The 15,357-nt window shown below is 65.7% G+C and overlaps 1 protein-coding gene across 1 annotated transcript; it reads left to right on the top strand.

The window, feature by feature from the left end:
• Positions 1–1,781: 1,781 nt before the first annotated feature.
• On the top strand, positions 1,782–14,545 carry LOC125320868 (translation initiation factor IF-2-like; the record flags this gene model as incomplete). The annotated part of the gene is made up of 9 exons (XM_048293291.1): positions 1,782–1,811; positions 1,998–2,027; positions 2,131–2,481; positions 3,289–3,408; positions 4,447–4,494; positions 8,470–8,553; positions 8,636–8,687; positions 10,235–10,325; positions 14,281–14,545. Coding segments are annotated over 9 exons (842 nt in total), but the record flags the coding sequence as incomplete, so codon positions are not given.
• Positions 14,546–15,357: the final 812 nt, after the last annotated feature.

Raw genomic sequence — 15,357 nt, 5'->3', positions numbered from 1 at the left:
TTGGGGGGTAATTAAGAGGCTGGGGTTAATTAAGGGGGGGCCATTAAGGGGCGCAGGGGGGGAATTGGGGGGAATTGGGGTTAATTGGGGTTAATTAAAGGGTCGGGGGCACCTGGGGGACCCCAAATGACCCCAAAGTGACCCCAAATGACCCCAAAGTGACCCCAAATGACCCCAGGTGACCCCAAAGTGACCCCAAAGTGACCCCAAATGACCCCAGGTGACCCCAAATGACCCCAAAGTGACCCCAAATGACCCCAAAGTGACCCCAAAGTGACCCCAAATGACCCCAGGTGACCCCAAAGTGACCCCAAAGTGACCCCAAAGTGACCCCAAAGTGACCCCAAATGACCCCAAAGTGACCCCAAAGTGACCCCAAATGACCCCAGGTGACCCCAAAGTGACCCCAAATGACCCCAGGTGACCCCAAAGTGACCCCAAAGTGACCCCAAAGTGACCCCAAATGACCCCAAAGTGACCCCAAATGACCCCAAATGACCCCCAAAGTGACCCCAGGTGACCCCAGGTGACCCCAAAGTGACCCCAAAGTGACCCCAAATGACCCCAAAGTGACCCCAAATGACCCCAGGTGACCCCAAAGTGACCCCAAATGACCCCCAAATGACCCCAAAGTGACCCCAAATGACCCCAAAGTGACCCCAGGTGACCCCAAAGTGACCCCAAATGACCCCAAAGTGACCCCAAATGACCCCAGGTGACCCCAAAGTGACCCCAAAGGACCCCAAAGTGACCCCAAATGACCCCAGGTGACCCCAAAGTGACCCCAAATGACCCCAGGTGGCCCCAAAGTGACCCCAAGTGACCCAAAGTGACCCAAAGTGACCCCAAGTGACCCGAGGTGTCCCCAAAGTGACCCCAGGTGACCCAGGTGACCCCAAAGTGACCCCAAAGTGACCCCAAATGACCCCAAAGTGACCCCAAATGACCCCAGGTGACCCCCAAAGTGACCCCAAATGACCCCAGGTGGCCCCAAAGTGACCCCAAATGACCCCAAGTGACCCAAAGTGACCCCAAGTGACCCGAGGTGTCCCCAAAGTGACCCCAGGTGACCCCAAAGTGACCCCAAAGTGACCCCAAATGACCCCAAAGTGACCCCAAATGACCCCAGGTGACCCCAAAGTGACCCCAAATGACCCCAGGTGGCCCCAAAGTGACCCCAAGTGACCCAAAGTGACCCAAAGTGACCCCAGGTGTCCCCAAAGTGACCCCAGGTGACCCCAGGTGACCCCAAAGTGACCCCAAGTGACCTCAAGTGACCCCAAGTGACCCCAGGTGGCCCCAAATGACCCCAAATGACCCCAGGTGCCCCCAGGTGCCCCCAGGTGACCCCAAAGTGACCCCCAGGTGCCATCAGGTGCCCTCAAGTGACCCAAAGTGACCCCCCAGGTGCCCCCAGGTGCCCCCAGGTGCCATGAAATGACCCCACTGTTCCGCCCCCAGCACCGGTGGCCGCCCTGCAGGTGCCCCCAGGTGCCCCCAGGTGCCCCCAGGTGCCATCAGGTGCCCCCAGGTGCCCCCAGGTGCCCCCAGGTGCCCCCAGGTGCCATCAGGTGCCCCCAGGTGCCCCCAGGTGCCCGCAGGTGCCCCCAAGTGACCCCAGGTGACCCCAGAGTGCCCCCCAGGTGCCCCCAGGTGACCCCAGGTGCCCCCAAAGTACCCCCAGGTGCCATTAGGTGCCCTCAAGTGACCCCAGGTGACCCCAAAGTGACCCCAGGTGCCCACAGGTGCCATTAAATGACCGCTCTTCCCCCCCCCCCCAGCGCCGGTGGCCGCCCTGCAGGTGCCCCCAGGTGCCCCCAGGTGCCTCCAGGTGCCCCCAGGTGCCCCCAGGTGCCCCCCAGGTGCCTCCAGGTGCCATCAGGTGCCCCCAGGTGCCCCCAGGTGACCCCAAAGTACCCCCAGGTGCCATTAGGTGCCCTCAAGTGACCCCAGGTGCCCCCAGGTGCCATGAAATGACCCCACTGTTCCCCCCCCAGCGCCGGTGGCCGCCCTGCAGGTGCCCCCAGGTGCCCCCAGGTGCCCCCAGGTGCCATCAGGTGCCATTAGATGACAGACAGGCGCCCCCAGGCGCCCCCAGGTGCCCCCAAGTGACCCCCAGGTGACCCCAAGTGACCCCCCACTCTCCCCGCAGCGCCGGTGGCCGCCCTGCAGGTGACCGTGCCGTCGCCGCGCACGGTGGCCCTGCTCTTCCAGCCGGTGCTGCTGCGCTGCCAATTCCACCTGGGCGCGGCGGGGCCGCCGCCCATCGTCACCTGGAAGTACAAATCCTTCTGCCCCTCCCCCCCCGCCGGCGGCGGGGGACACCTGGGGCACACCCGGCGACACCTGGGACACGCCCGAGGAGGCGGCCGGCGCCTGCCCCGACTCGGCTCGCACCGTGCGCATCGTGGCCACCAAGCAGGGCGGACGTCGTGACCCTCGGGGACTTCTACAGGGGACGGGCCGTGACCATCCAGGGAGGTGGGGACGCACCTGGGCACACCTGGGGGCACCTGGGCACAGCTGGGCACACCTGGGGGCACCTGGGGGCACCTGGGGATGGGTGGGGATGGCTGGGGGCACACCTGGGGGCACCTGGGCACACCTGGGGGCACCTGGGGACACCTCGGACACACCTGGGACACACCTGGGGATGGCTGGGGACACACCTGGGCACACCTGGGGGCACCTGGGCACAGCTGGGACACACCTGGGGATGGCTGGGGACACACCTGGGCACACCTGGGGGCACCTGGGCACAGCTGGGCACACCTGGGGGCACCTGGGGGCACCTGGGGATGGGTGGGGATGGCTGGGGGCACACCTGGGCACACCTGGGCACACCTGGGGCACACCTGGGGGTACCTGGGCACACCTGGGGATGGGTGGGGACATTTGGGACACACCTGGGGGCACCTGGGGACACCTCGGAGACACCTGGGCACACCTGGGGGCACCTGAGGATGGGTGGGGACACACCTGGGCACAGCTGGGGATGGGTGGTGGCACCTGGGGCACACCTGGGGGTACCTGGGCACACCTGGGGCACACCTGGGCACACCTGAGGGCACCTGGGGATGGGTGGGGACAGCTGGGGACACATCTGGGGGCACCTGGGCACAGCTGGGCACACCTGGGGGCACGTGGGGATGGGTGGTGGCACCTGGGATACACCTGGGACACACCTGGGCACAGCTGGGCACAGCTGAGGATGGGTGGGGACACACCTGGGCACAGCTGGGACCCACGCACCCCTCACCTGTGCCCACCTGTGCCCACCTGTGCCAGGTGCGGAGCTGAGCCTGGGCCCCGCGGCCTGGGGCGACAGCGGCCTCTACGTGTGCACCGTCACCTCCACCAGCGACCTGCAGGGCAACAACGAGGCCGTGGCCGAACTGGTCGTACTGGGTGAGACTGGGAGCGACTGGGAGCGAACTGGGGGGGCACTGGGAGGGGATTGGGGGGGGATTGGGGGGGGCTGGGAGGGACTGGGAGGGACTGGGATGGACTGGGAGAGCACTGGGATGGACTGGTTTGGACTGGGAGGGGATTGGGGGGGACTGGGAGGGAACTGGGATGGACTGGGAGGCTCTGGGAGGGGATTGGGAGGGGACTGGGAGGGAACTGGGATGGACTGGGAGGGGATTGGGAGGGGACTGGGGGGGATTGGGAGGGGACTGGGAGGGATTGGGAGAGCACTAGGAGCACTGGGAGGGGACTGGGAGGGACTGGGAGGGGATTGGGGGGGACTGGGAGGGCACTGGGACGGACTGGGAGCACTGGGAGGGACTGGGGAGCACTGGGAGGGCACTGGGACGGACTGGGAGCACTGGGAGGGACTGGGGCAAACTGGGAGAGCTCCGGGGTTGTACTGGGATGGACTGGGACGGACTGGGAGATCACTGGGAGGCAACTGGGGCAAACTCGAAGGGAACTGGGAGAGCTCCTGGGTTGTACTGGGATGAACTGGGATGGACTGGGAGGGACTGGGAGGGGATTGGGAGGGACTGGGAGAGCTCCAGGGTTGTACTGGGAGGGAACTGGGACAGACTGGGATGGACTGGGAGGGACCGAGGATAGATTGGGAAAAACTGGGAGGGACTGGGATGGATTGGGATAGACTGGGAGGGACTGGGAGCTCCGGGATTGTACTGGGAGGGACTGGGACAAACTGGGAGGGACTGGGAGAGCTCCAGGGTTGTACTGGGAGGGAACTGGGACAGACTGGGATGAACTGGGAGGGACTGGGGGAGCTCCAGGGTTGGACTGGGATGAACTGGGATGGCCTAGGGTGAACTGGGAGAGACTGGGAGAGACTGGGAGAGCTCCGGGGTTGTACTGGGATGAACTGGGAGAGCTCCAGGGTTGTACTGGGATGAACTGGGATGAACTGGGAGAGCTCCGGGGTTGCAGCTGGGCCCCTCCCCCCCCCCGTGTCCCCCCCAGGGTCTCTGCCCGAGGGCTCCCGGCTGCTGCCCGAGGGGACCCTGCCAGGTACGGGGGGGGCACCTGGGGGCACCTGGGCACACCTGGAGGGGACCTGGGGATACCTGGGCACACCTGGGCACACCTGGGGGCACCTGGGGGCACCTGGGCACATCTGGGCACACCTGGAGGGGACCTGGGCACACCTGGAGGGAACCTGGGGATACCTGGGCACACCTGGAGGGGACCTGGGCACACCTGGAGGGAACCTGGGGATACCTGGGCACATCTGGGCACACCTGGGCACACCTGGGGGCACCTGGAGGGGACCTGGGGATACCTGGGGGCACCTGGGCGCACCTGGGGATACCTGGGCACACCTGGGGATACCTGGGCACATCTGGGCACACCTGGAAGGGACCTGGGCACACCTGGAGGGAACCTGGGGATACCTGGGCACACCTGGGCACATCTGGGGGCACCTGGGGGCACCTGGAGGGGACCTGGGGATACCTGGGCACACCTGGGGGTACCTGGGGGCACCTGGGCACACCTGGGGGGCACCTGGGTGTGGGGGAGGGGCCCAGGTGGGTGCGGGGGGCACCTGGGTGGGGTTTGGGATCTTTTTGGGGACAATTTGGGCCGTTTTGGGCCATTCCGGGTGGGGTTTGGGCCATTTTGGGGCCGTTTCTGGCGGTTTTGGGGCCGTTTCAGGGCCATTTTGGGGCCGTTTCTGGCGGTTTTGGGGCCGTTTCGGGGCCGTTTTGGTCTCTTTGGGGTGGTTTCGGGGCCGTTCCGGGTGGTTTTGGGGCTGTTTCGGGTGATTTTGGGGCTATTTGGGGCCATTTTGGTCCATTCCAGGTGGTTTTGGGGCCGTTTCGGGTGATTTTGGGGCTATTTGGGGCTGTTTTGGGCTGTTCCAGGTGGTTTTGGGGCTGTTTCAGGTGATTTTGGGGCCATTCCGGGTGCTTTCGGGGCTGTTTCGGGACATTTTGAGGCTGTTTTGGTCTCTTTGGGGTGGTTTTGGGGCCATTCCGGGTGGTTTTGGGGCTGTTTTGGTCCTTTCAGGGTGGTTTTCGGAGCCGTTCCGGGTGGTCTTGGGGCCATTCCGGGTGGTTTCGGGGCTGTTTCGGGATATTTTGGGGCTGTTTTGGTCCCTTTGGGGTGGTTTTGGGGCCATTCCGGGTGGTTTTGGGGCTGTTTTGGTCCCTTTGGGGTGGTTTCGGAGCCGTTCTGGGTGGTCTTGGGGCCATTCCAGGTGGTTTTGGGGCCGTTCCGGGTGGTTTTGGGGCTGTTTTGGTCCCTTTGGGGTGGTTTCGGAGCCGTTCCGGGTGGTTTTGGGGCCATTCCAGGTAGTTTTGGGGCCGTTCTGGGTGATTTCGGGGCAGTTTCAGGAGTTTTTGGGGCTGTTTTGGGTCCTTTGGGGTGGTTTTGGGGCTGTTCGGGGCCGGTTTGGGGCCGGTTTGGGGCTGGTTGGGGCTGGTTTGGGGCTGGTTTGGTCTCTTTGGGGTGGTTTTGAGGCCATTCCGGGTGGTTTTGGGGCTGTTTTGGGGCCGTTTTGGTCCCTTTGAGGTGGTTCCAGGGTCGTTCCGGGGCCATTCCGGGTGTTTTTGGGGCCGTTTTGGGGTTGTTTTGGTCCCTTTGGGGTGGTTTCAGGGCCATTTTGGGGCTGTTTTGGGCCGTTTTGGGCCATTTTGGTCCCTTTGAGGTGGTTTTGGGGCCATTCCGGGTGGTTTTGGGGCCGTTCCGGGTGGTTTTGGGGCTGGTTTGGGGCCGTTTTGGGGCCGTTTTGGGGCTGTTTTGGGCCGTTTTGGGGCCGTTTTGGGCCATTTTGGGGCCGTTTTGAGGCCGTTCCGGGTGGTTTTGGGGCCGTTTTGGGGCTGTTTTGGGCCGTTTTGGGGCCGTTTTGGGCCATTTTGGGGCCATTTTGAGGCCGTTCCGGGTGGTTTTGGGGCTGTTTTGGGGCCGTTTTGGGCCGTTTTGGGGCTGTTTTGGGGCCGTTTTGGGCTGTTTTGGGGCCATTTCAGGGCCGTTTTGGGGCTGTTTTGGGCCGTTTTGGGGCCATTTTGGGGCTGTTTTGAGGCCGTTACGGGTGGTTTTGGGGCTGTTTTGGGGCCGTTTTGGGGCTGTTTTGGGGCCATTTTGGGGCCGTTTTGGGTCTGTTTTGGGGGCTGTTTTGGGCCGTTTTGGGACCATTTCGGGGCCATTTTGGGGCTGTTTTGGGCCGTTTTGGGGCCATTTTGGGGCCGTTTGGGGGGCCGTTTTGGGCCGTTTTGGGGGCCGTTTCGGTCCTTTCGGGGCCGCTCCGGGGCCGCTCCATGGCTCTCTCCCCCCCCAGACTGGCTCTTCGTGGCACTGGTGGCACTGGGCGCGGCGCTGGTGGCGCTGGGGGGCGGGGCTGTGCTGGTGCCAGTGCTGCCCCCACACCTGCTGCTGTTACCTGCGCTGCCCCTGCTGCCCCCGCACCTGCTGCTGCCCCGAGGCCCGTGAGTCACCTGGGGGGCACCCGGGGGCACCTGGGGGGTTCTGGGGGCACCTGGGGGGCACCTGGGGGTACCTGGGGGGGACCTGGGGGTATCTGGGGGCACCTGGGGGGGTACCTGGGCACACCTGGGGGCATCTGGGGGTACCTGGGGGCACCTGGGGGGTATCTGGGGGCATCTGGGGGTATCTGGGCACACCTGACGGGTTCTGGGCTCACCTGGGGGCACCTGGGCACACCTGGGGGGCACCTGGGGGTATCTGGGGGGGACCTGGGGGGCACCTGGGGGGCACCTGGGGGGTATCTGGGCACACCTGGGGGGTATCTGGGCTCACCTGGGGGCACCTGGGCACACCTGGGGGGCACCTGGGGGTATCTGGGCACACCTGGGGGGTTCTGGGCTCACCTGGGGGCACCTGGGGGGTACCTGGGGGTATCTGGGCACACATGGGGGGGATCTGGGCACACCTGGGGAGGTTCTGGGCTCACCTGGGCACACCTGGGGGGCACCTGGTGGGTTCTGAACACACCTGGGGGGGTTCTGGGCACACCTGGGGGGGTTCTGGGCACACCTGGGGGCACCTGGGGAGCACTTGGGGGCACCTGGGGGGCACCTGGGGGTACCTGGAGACAGCTGGGGGCATCTGGGGGGCACCTGGGGGTGCTGGGATGGGGTTCTGGGCACACCTGGGGGGGGTTCTGGGCACACCTGGGGGGCACCTGGTGGCTTCTGGGCACACCTGGGCACATCTGGGGGGCACCTGGGGGGGTTCTGGGCACACCTGGGGGTACCTGGGGGCATCTGGGGGTATCTGGGCACACCTGGGGGGGATCCGGGCTCACGTGGGGAGCACCCAGGGGCACCTGGGGGGTTCTGGGCTCACCCTGGGGGGCACCTGGGCACACCTGGGGGGCACCTGGGCACACCTTGGGGGGGATCTGGGCACACCTGGGGGGTTCTGGGGTCACCTGGGCACACCTGGGGGGGCACCTGGTGGGTTCTGAACACACCTGGGGGTGTTCTGGGCACACCTGGGCAGGTTCTGGGCACACCAGGGGGGGATTTGGGGCACATCTGGGCACACCTGAGTGGTTCTGGGCACACCTGGGGGCACCTGGGGAGCACTTGGGGGCACCTGGGGGGCACCTGGGAGTACCTGGAGACAGCTGGGGGCATCTGGGGGGCACCTGGGGGTGCTGGGATGGGGTTCTGGGCACACCTGGGGGCTTCTGGGCACACCTGGGCACATCTGGGGGGCACCTGGGGGGGTCCTGGGCACACCTGGGGGGCAGCTGGGCTCACCTGGGGGGCACCTGGGGGGTTCTGGGCACACCTGGGCACATCTGGGGGGCACCTGGTGGGTTCTGAACACACCTGGGGGGCATCTGGGCACACCTGGGGGGGTTCTGGGCACACCTGGGAGGCACCTGGGGGTCACCTGGGGGAGGACTGGCGAGGAACTGGGAGGGAGCTGGGAATGACTGGGAGGAACTGGGGGGGGCACCTGGGGGTGCTGGGAGGGGGTCAGGGCAGCACCTGTGCCCACCTGTGCCCCCCCCAGTGTACCTGGCCGGGGAAAGCGGCGACCTCGGGGGGGCACCTTCGGCCCCTCCCCCCCCCCCCGCGCTGGCGCTGCAGCTCCTCGGTGAGTGGGGGAGGGGCGGGGGGGGGGGGAGGGGCCCAGGTGAGCCCAGGTGAGGCCTGAGCTGTCCCCTCCCCCACCGCAGGGAGCAGCCAGAGCTCGCAGGTGCCCGCTGCTGAGGGAGAGCAACAGCCCCGGTGAGGGACTGGGAGGGACTGGGAGGGACTGGGAGGGGGTTGGGGGGGATTGGGAGGGACTGGGAGGGGGTTGGGGGGGGTTGGGGGGGACTGGGAGGGGATTGGGGGGGTTGGGGGGCACTGGGAGGGGATTGGGAGGGACTGGGAGGGGATTGGGGGGGGTTGGGGGGGGCTGGGAGGGCACTGGGAGATACTGGGAGGGACTGAGATCAAACTGGGAGGGACTGGGAGGGACTGGGAGGGGATTGGGGGGGACTGGGAGGGACTGGGATGGGATGAGAGATACTGGGAGGGACTGAGATCAAACTGGGAGGGACTGGGATGGGATTGGGGGGGACTGGGAGGGGACTGGGAGGGGGATGAGAGATACTGGGAGGGACTGAGATCAAACTGGGAGGGACTGGGATGGGATTGGGGGGGACTGGGAGGGACTGGGAGGGGATTGGGGGGGGACTGGGAGGGACTGGGAGGGGATGAGAGATACTGGGAGGGACTGAGATCAAACTGGGAGGGACTGGGATGAACTAGGAGAGGACTGGGGGGGATTGGGAGGGGATTGGGATGGACTGGGAGGGAGTGGGAGGGACTGGGATCAAACTGGGATGAACTGGGAGGGAACTGGGATGAACTGGGATGAACTGGGGGGCGGAGCTCGGTCCACCCTGCCCCATACTGGGAGGCTCTAGGCCCATACTGGTCCATACTGGGAGGCTCTAAGCCCATACTGGGAGGCTCTAGGCCCATACTGGGAGGCTCTGAGCCCATACTGAGAGGCTCTAGGCCCATACTGGTCCATACTGGGAGGCTCTAAGCCCATACTGGGAGGCTCTAGGCCCATACTGGTCCATACTGGGAGGCTGTAAGCCCATACTGGGAGGCTCTGAGCCCATACTGGGAGGCTCTGAGCCCATACTGGTCCATACTGGGAGGGCTCTGAGCCCATACTGGGAGGCTCTGAGCCCATACTGGTCCATACTGGGAGGCTGTAAGCCCATACTGGGAGGCTCTGAGCCCATACTGGGAGGCTCTGAGCCCATACTGGTCCATACTGGGAGGCTCTGAGCCCATACTGGGAGGCTCTGAGCCCATACTGGTCCATACTGGGAGGCTGTAAGCCCATACTGGGAGGCTCTAAGCCCATACTGGGAGGCTCTGAGCCCATACTGGTCCATACTGGGAGGCTCTGAGCCCATACTGGGAGGCTCTAAGCCCATACTGGTCCATACTGGGAGGCTGTAAGCCCATACTGGGAGGCTCTGAGCCCATACTGGGAGGCTCTGAGCCCATACTGGTCCATACTGGGAGGCTCTGAGCCCATACTGGGAGGCTCTGAGCCCATACTGGTCCATACTGGGAGGCTGTAAGCCCATACTGGGAGGCTCTGAGCCCATACTGGGAGGCTCTGAGCCCATACTGGTCCATACTGGGACGCCAGGGATGGGGGTGGGGGAGGTGATGGGGGGAGGGGCGGGAGCTGTCCCTCCCCCTCCCCCCTCTCTGACCGCCCCTCCCCCCTCCCCTCCCCCGCCCCTCCCCCCCCCCCGCAGCCCCCTCGCTGCCCCTCCCCCCCCCCAGCGTCCTGCGGTGCCTGGAGGAGCCCCGGGACCCCCCCGGGAGAGGGCCGGGCCTGGGGGGCAGGTGCGGGGTGGGGGAGGGGCGGGGAGGGGTCCCCTGGGGCTGGGGGAGGGGCGGGGAAACCCCTGAGTTGGGGGAGGGGGTCCCCTGGGTGTGGGGGAGGGGCGGGGAAATCCCCAGGGGTGTGGGGGAGGGGCGGGGAAACCCCTGAGTGGGGGGAGGGGCTGGGAGAGCCCCTGGGGCTGGGGGAGGGGCGGGGAAACCCCTGAGGGGGGGGGAGGGGGTCCCCTGGGTGTGGGGGAGGGGCGGGGAAATCCCCAGGGTGTGGGGGAGGGGCGGGGAAACCCCTGAGTGGGGGGAGGGGCTGGGAGAGCCCCTGGGGCTGGGGGAGGGGCGGGGAAACCCCTGAGGGGGGGGAGGGGGTCCCCTGGGTGTGGGGGAGGGGCGGGGAAATCCCCAGGGTGTGGGGGAGGGGCGGGGAAACCCCTGAGTGGGGGGAGGGGGGTCCCCTGGGTGTGGGGGAGGGGCTGGGAGAACCCCAGGGTGTGGGGGAGGGGCTGGGACCCTCTGAGTGGGGGGAGGGGTCCTCTGGGGGTGGGGGAGGGGCGGGGACCCTCTGAGTGGGGGGGAGGGGTCCTCTGGGTGTGGGGGGAGGGGCGGGGAGGGGTCCTCTGGGGGTGGGGGAGGGGCTGGGAAACCCCTGAGGGGGGGGAGGGGGCCCTCTGGGTGTGGGGGAGGGGCGGGGAGGGGTCCCCTGGGGGTGGGGGAGGGTCTGGGACCCTCTGAGGGGGGGGAGGGGTCCTCTGGGGGTGGGGGAGGGGCGGGGACCACCTGAGGGAGGGGGAGGGGGCGGGGGGGAACCCTCGGGGGGGGGAGGGACCCTCTGGGTGTGGGGGAGGGGCTGGGAAACCCCTGAGGGGGGGGGAGGGGCCCTCTGAGGGGGGGGGGGAGGGGCCCTCTCGGTGTGGGGGAGGGGCGGGGAAACCCCTCTGGGGGTGGGGGAGGGGCGGGGACCACCTGAGGGGGGGGAGGGGCCCTCTGGGTGTGGGGGGGAGGGGCGGGAGGACCCCAGGGTGTGGGGGGGAGGGGCAGGGACCCCCTGAGGGGGGGGAGGGGTCCCCTGGGTGTGGGGGAGGGGCGGGGAAACCCCTCGGGGGGGGGAGGGACCCTCTGGGTGTGGGGGAGGGGCTGGGACCCTCTGAGGGGGGGGGAGGGGTCCCCTGGATGGGGGGGGAGGGGCAGGGACCCCCTGAGGGGGGGAGGGGCCCCCTGGGTGTGCTGTGGGGGGAGGGGCGGGGAATTGACCTTGACCCCTCCCCCCTTTTTGGAATTTTGGGGGGGGGGGGGTGGGTGGGGGGGGTGTCTCGCCCCTCCCCCACCCCACGCTGACCCCTCCCCCCCCCCCCCTCCCCCAGGACCCCCCCCCAGTGACGTCAGCTCCCTGCACGAGCCCCCCTGGACCCCTCCCCCCCCCCCCCGCTGGCGCTCGCCGAGATTTTGGGGGGGGGAGGGGGAAGGGGGGGGGTCGCCCCCTCCCCCCCCGCGGCCCCCCCCCGCTGCCGCTCCCGCGAGGATTTGGGAGGGGGCGCTGGGGGGGGGGGGAGGGGAGACCCCGCCCCCACCTCGGAACCCCCCCGGACCCCCCCGGAGGCTCCGCAAGGTGGGGGGGGGGGAGGGGGAGGGGATTTTGGGGGGGGTCCTGGGGGGATTTTGGGGGGGAGTTGGGGGATTTTGGGGGGATTTTGGGGGAGTTTGGGGGGGTTTGGGGGGTCCTGGGGGGATTTTTGGGGAGTCCTGGGGGGATTTGGGGGGGGGTTGGGGATTTTGGGGGGATTTTGGGGAGATTTTGGGGGGTCCTGGGGGGATTTTGGGGGGTCCTGGGGGGATTTTGGGGGGGGGATTTGGGGGAGTTTGGGGGGGATTTGGGGGGGATTTTGGGGGGTCCTGGGGGGATTTTGGGGGGGGGGGTTGGGGGTTTTGGGGGGATTTCGGGGATTTTGGGGAGATTTTGGGGGGTCCTGGGGGATTTTGGGGGGTCCGGGGGGGATTTGGGGGGGGGGAGTTGGGGGGTTTTGGGGGGGATTTGGGGGATTTTGGGAGATTTTGGGGGTCCTGGGGGGATTTGGGGGGGGGGTTGGGGGTTTTGGGGGGATTTTGGGGGGGATTTGGGGGGATTTTGGGGGGTCCTGGGGGGGGTTTGGGGGTCCTGGGGGGATTTTGGGGAATTATGGGAGGATTTGGGGGGGGGTCCTGGCTGGGATTTTGGGGTCCTGAGTGGGATTTTGGGGGGTCCTGGGGGGGATTTGGGGGGATTTTGGGGGGTCCTGGGGGGGGATTTGGGGGATTTTGGGGGGTCCTGGGGAGGATTTGGGGGGATTTAGGGGGGTCCTGGGGGAGTTTTGGGGGGGTCCCAGAGGGGTTTGGGGGGGTCCTGAGTGGGATTTTGGGGGATTTGGGTGGGATTTTGGGGGGTCCTGGGGGAGTTTGGGGGGGTCCCAGAGGGGGATTTGGGGCTATTTGGGGGGGTCCTGGGGGGGGATTTGGGGGGATTTTGGGGGGTCCTGGGGAGATTTTGGGGGGGTCCTGGGGGAGTTTAGGGGGATTTTGGGGGTCTTGGGTAGGGTTTTGGGGGGGTTGGGGGAATTTTGGGGTTCGTGGGGGGGATTTGGGGGGATTTTGGGGGGTTCTGGGGGGATTTGGGGGGTTCTGGGATAATTTGGGGGGGTCGTGGGGGGGGATTTGGGGGGGGTTGGGGGGATTTTGGGGGGTCCTGGGGGAGTTTGGGGGGGTCCTGGGGGGGATTTGGGGGGGGGGGGGTTGGGGGTTTTGAGGGGATTTTGGGGGGGATTTGGGGCATTTTGGGGAGATTTTGGGGGGTCCTGGGGGGATTTTGGGGGGTCTTGGGGGAGTTTGGGGGGTCCTGGGGGGATTTTGGGGAATTATGGGAGGATTTGGGGGGGGGGGTTGGGGGATTTGGGGGGGGTCCTGGCTGAGATTTTGGGGGTCCTGAGTGGGATTTTGGGGGGTCCTGGGGGGGATTTGGGGGGATTTTGGGGGGATTTGGGGAGGATTTGGGGGATTTGGGGGGGTCCTGGGGGGGATTTGGGGGATTTTGGGGGGTCCTGGGGGAGTTTGGGGGGGTCCCAGAGGGGTTTGGGGGGGTCCTGAGTGGGATTTTGGGGGATTTGGGTGGGATTCTGGGGGTCCTGAGGGGGTTGGGGGGGCCCTGGGGGGGGATTTTGGGGAGTTTTGGGGGGTCCTGGGGAGATTTTGGGGGGTCCTGGGGGAGTTTAGGGGGATTTGGGGGGTCTTGGGTGGGATTTTGGGGGGTTTGGGGGGAATTTTGGGGTTCCTGGGGGGGATTTGGGGGGATTTTGGGGGGTCCTGGGGGGATTTGGGGGGTTCTGGGATAATTTGGGGGGGTCCTGGGGGGGATTTGGGGGGATTTTGGGGGGTCCTGGGGAGATTTTGGGGGGTCCTGAGGGGGTTCGGGGGGGATTTGGGGGTCCTGGGTGGGATTTTGGGGTGGATTTGGGGGGTCCTGGGTGGGATTTTTGGGATCCCCAGGTTGGGATTTTTGGGGGGGATCCCCTGGGATAATTTTTGGGGGGGTCCTGGGGGAGATTTGGGGGGTCCTGGGTGGGATTTTGGGAGGATTTGGGGGTTCCTGGGTGGAATTTTGGGGGGATTTTGGGGGTCCTGGTTGGATTTTTGGGAGGATTTGGGGGTCCTGGGTGGGATTTTGGGGGGATTTTGGGGTCCTCGGTGGGATTTTGGGGGGATTTTTGGGGTTCCTGGGTGGGATTTTTGGAGGATTTGGGGGTCCTGGGTGGGATTTTTGGGGTTCCTGGGTGGGATTTTGGGGGGATTTTTGGGGTTCCTGGTTGGGATTTGGGGGTTCCTGGGTGGGATTTTTGGCATCCCCTGGGATAATTTTGGGGATTTTGGGGGGATAATTTTGGGGAGGGGTCTCCGGGGGGGGGTCTCACCCCTCTCTTTTCTCCCCTCCCCCCCCCAGAACGACGCCTTGAGCCGCGAGAGCCTCGTGGTGTGACCGCGACCCCTCCCCTACCCCCCAAAAATCCCAATTCCGGCTTTTTCCCAAAATTCCAGAACTCCCCAAATTTTGGGATCCCCCCCCCGACCCCCGCCCCTTTCGATTTTTGGGGTCAATCCGGGCTTTTTTGGGTGCCTTATTTTTTTACGAATTGGGGAGGGGGGTCGCTCCCCCCTCCCCCCCCCCCCTTCGAGATTTGGGGCCAAATAAAAGATTTTCGAGAAAATTGGAGTGGGTGACGTCATTAACCCACCTGGTGACGTCACTGGGGAGGGTCCTGGGTGGTTTTGGGGGCGATTTTGAGGAATTTTGGGAGGTCCTGGGTGGTTTTGGGGGGTCCTGGAGGGGATTTTGGGTGATTTTGAGGGATTTTGGGGTCTTTGAGGGATTTTGGGGGTCCTGGAGGGGATTTTGGGGTGATTTTGAGGGATTTTCGGGTCTTTGAGGGATTTTGGGGATCCTCGAGGGGATTTTGGGGTGATTTTGAGGGATTTTGGGGGTCTTTGAGGGGATTTTGGGGGGATTTTGAGGGATTTTGGGGGTCCTGGAGGGGATTTGGGGGTCTTTGAGGGGATTTTGGGGCGATTTTGAGGAGTTTTGGGGGGGGTTCTGGGTGGATTTTTGGGGGCCCTGGAGGGGATTTTGGGGTGATTTTGAGGGGTTTTGGAGGGTCCTGGAGGGATTTTAGGGTCTTTGAGGGGATTTTGGGGTGATTTTGAGGGGTTTTGGAGGGTCCTGGAGGGATTTTGGGGTCTTTGAGGGGATTTTGGGGCGATTTTGAGGGGTTTTGGGGGTCCTGGAGGGGTTTTGGGGGGATTCTGAGGGATTTTGGGGGTCCCGGGGGTCCTTTTGGGGGCTCTTTTGGGGTCTCCTGAGCCCTTTTTAGGGACCCTTTGATCCCTTTTTGGGACCCCCAGACTCCTTTTTGGGACCCTCCCACCCCTTTTTGGGACCCCAGACCCCTTTTTAGGGACCCCAGACCCCTTTTTGGGGCCCCCAGACCCCTTTTTGGGACCCCAGACCCCTTTTGCGGGTGCT

This window comes from Corvus hawaiiensis, unplaced genomic scaffold, assembly GCF_020740725.1.
Source record: "Corvus hawaiiensis isolate bCorHaw1 unplaced genomic scaffold, bCorHaw1.pri.cur scaffold_238_ctg1, whole genome shotgun sequence".
Taxonomy (NCBI): domain Eukaryota; kingdom Metazoa; phylum Chordata; class Aves; order Passeriformes; family Corvidae; genus Corvus; species Corvus hawaiiensis.
Note: the sequence above shows the minus strand (reverse complement) of the source record. Positions and strands in the feature narration are given on the sequence as shown.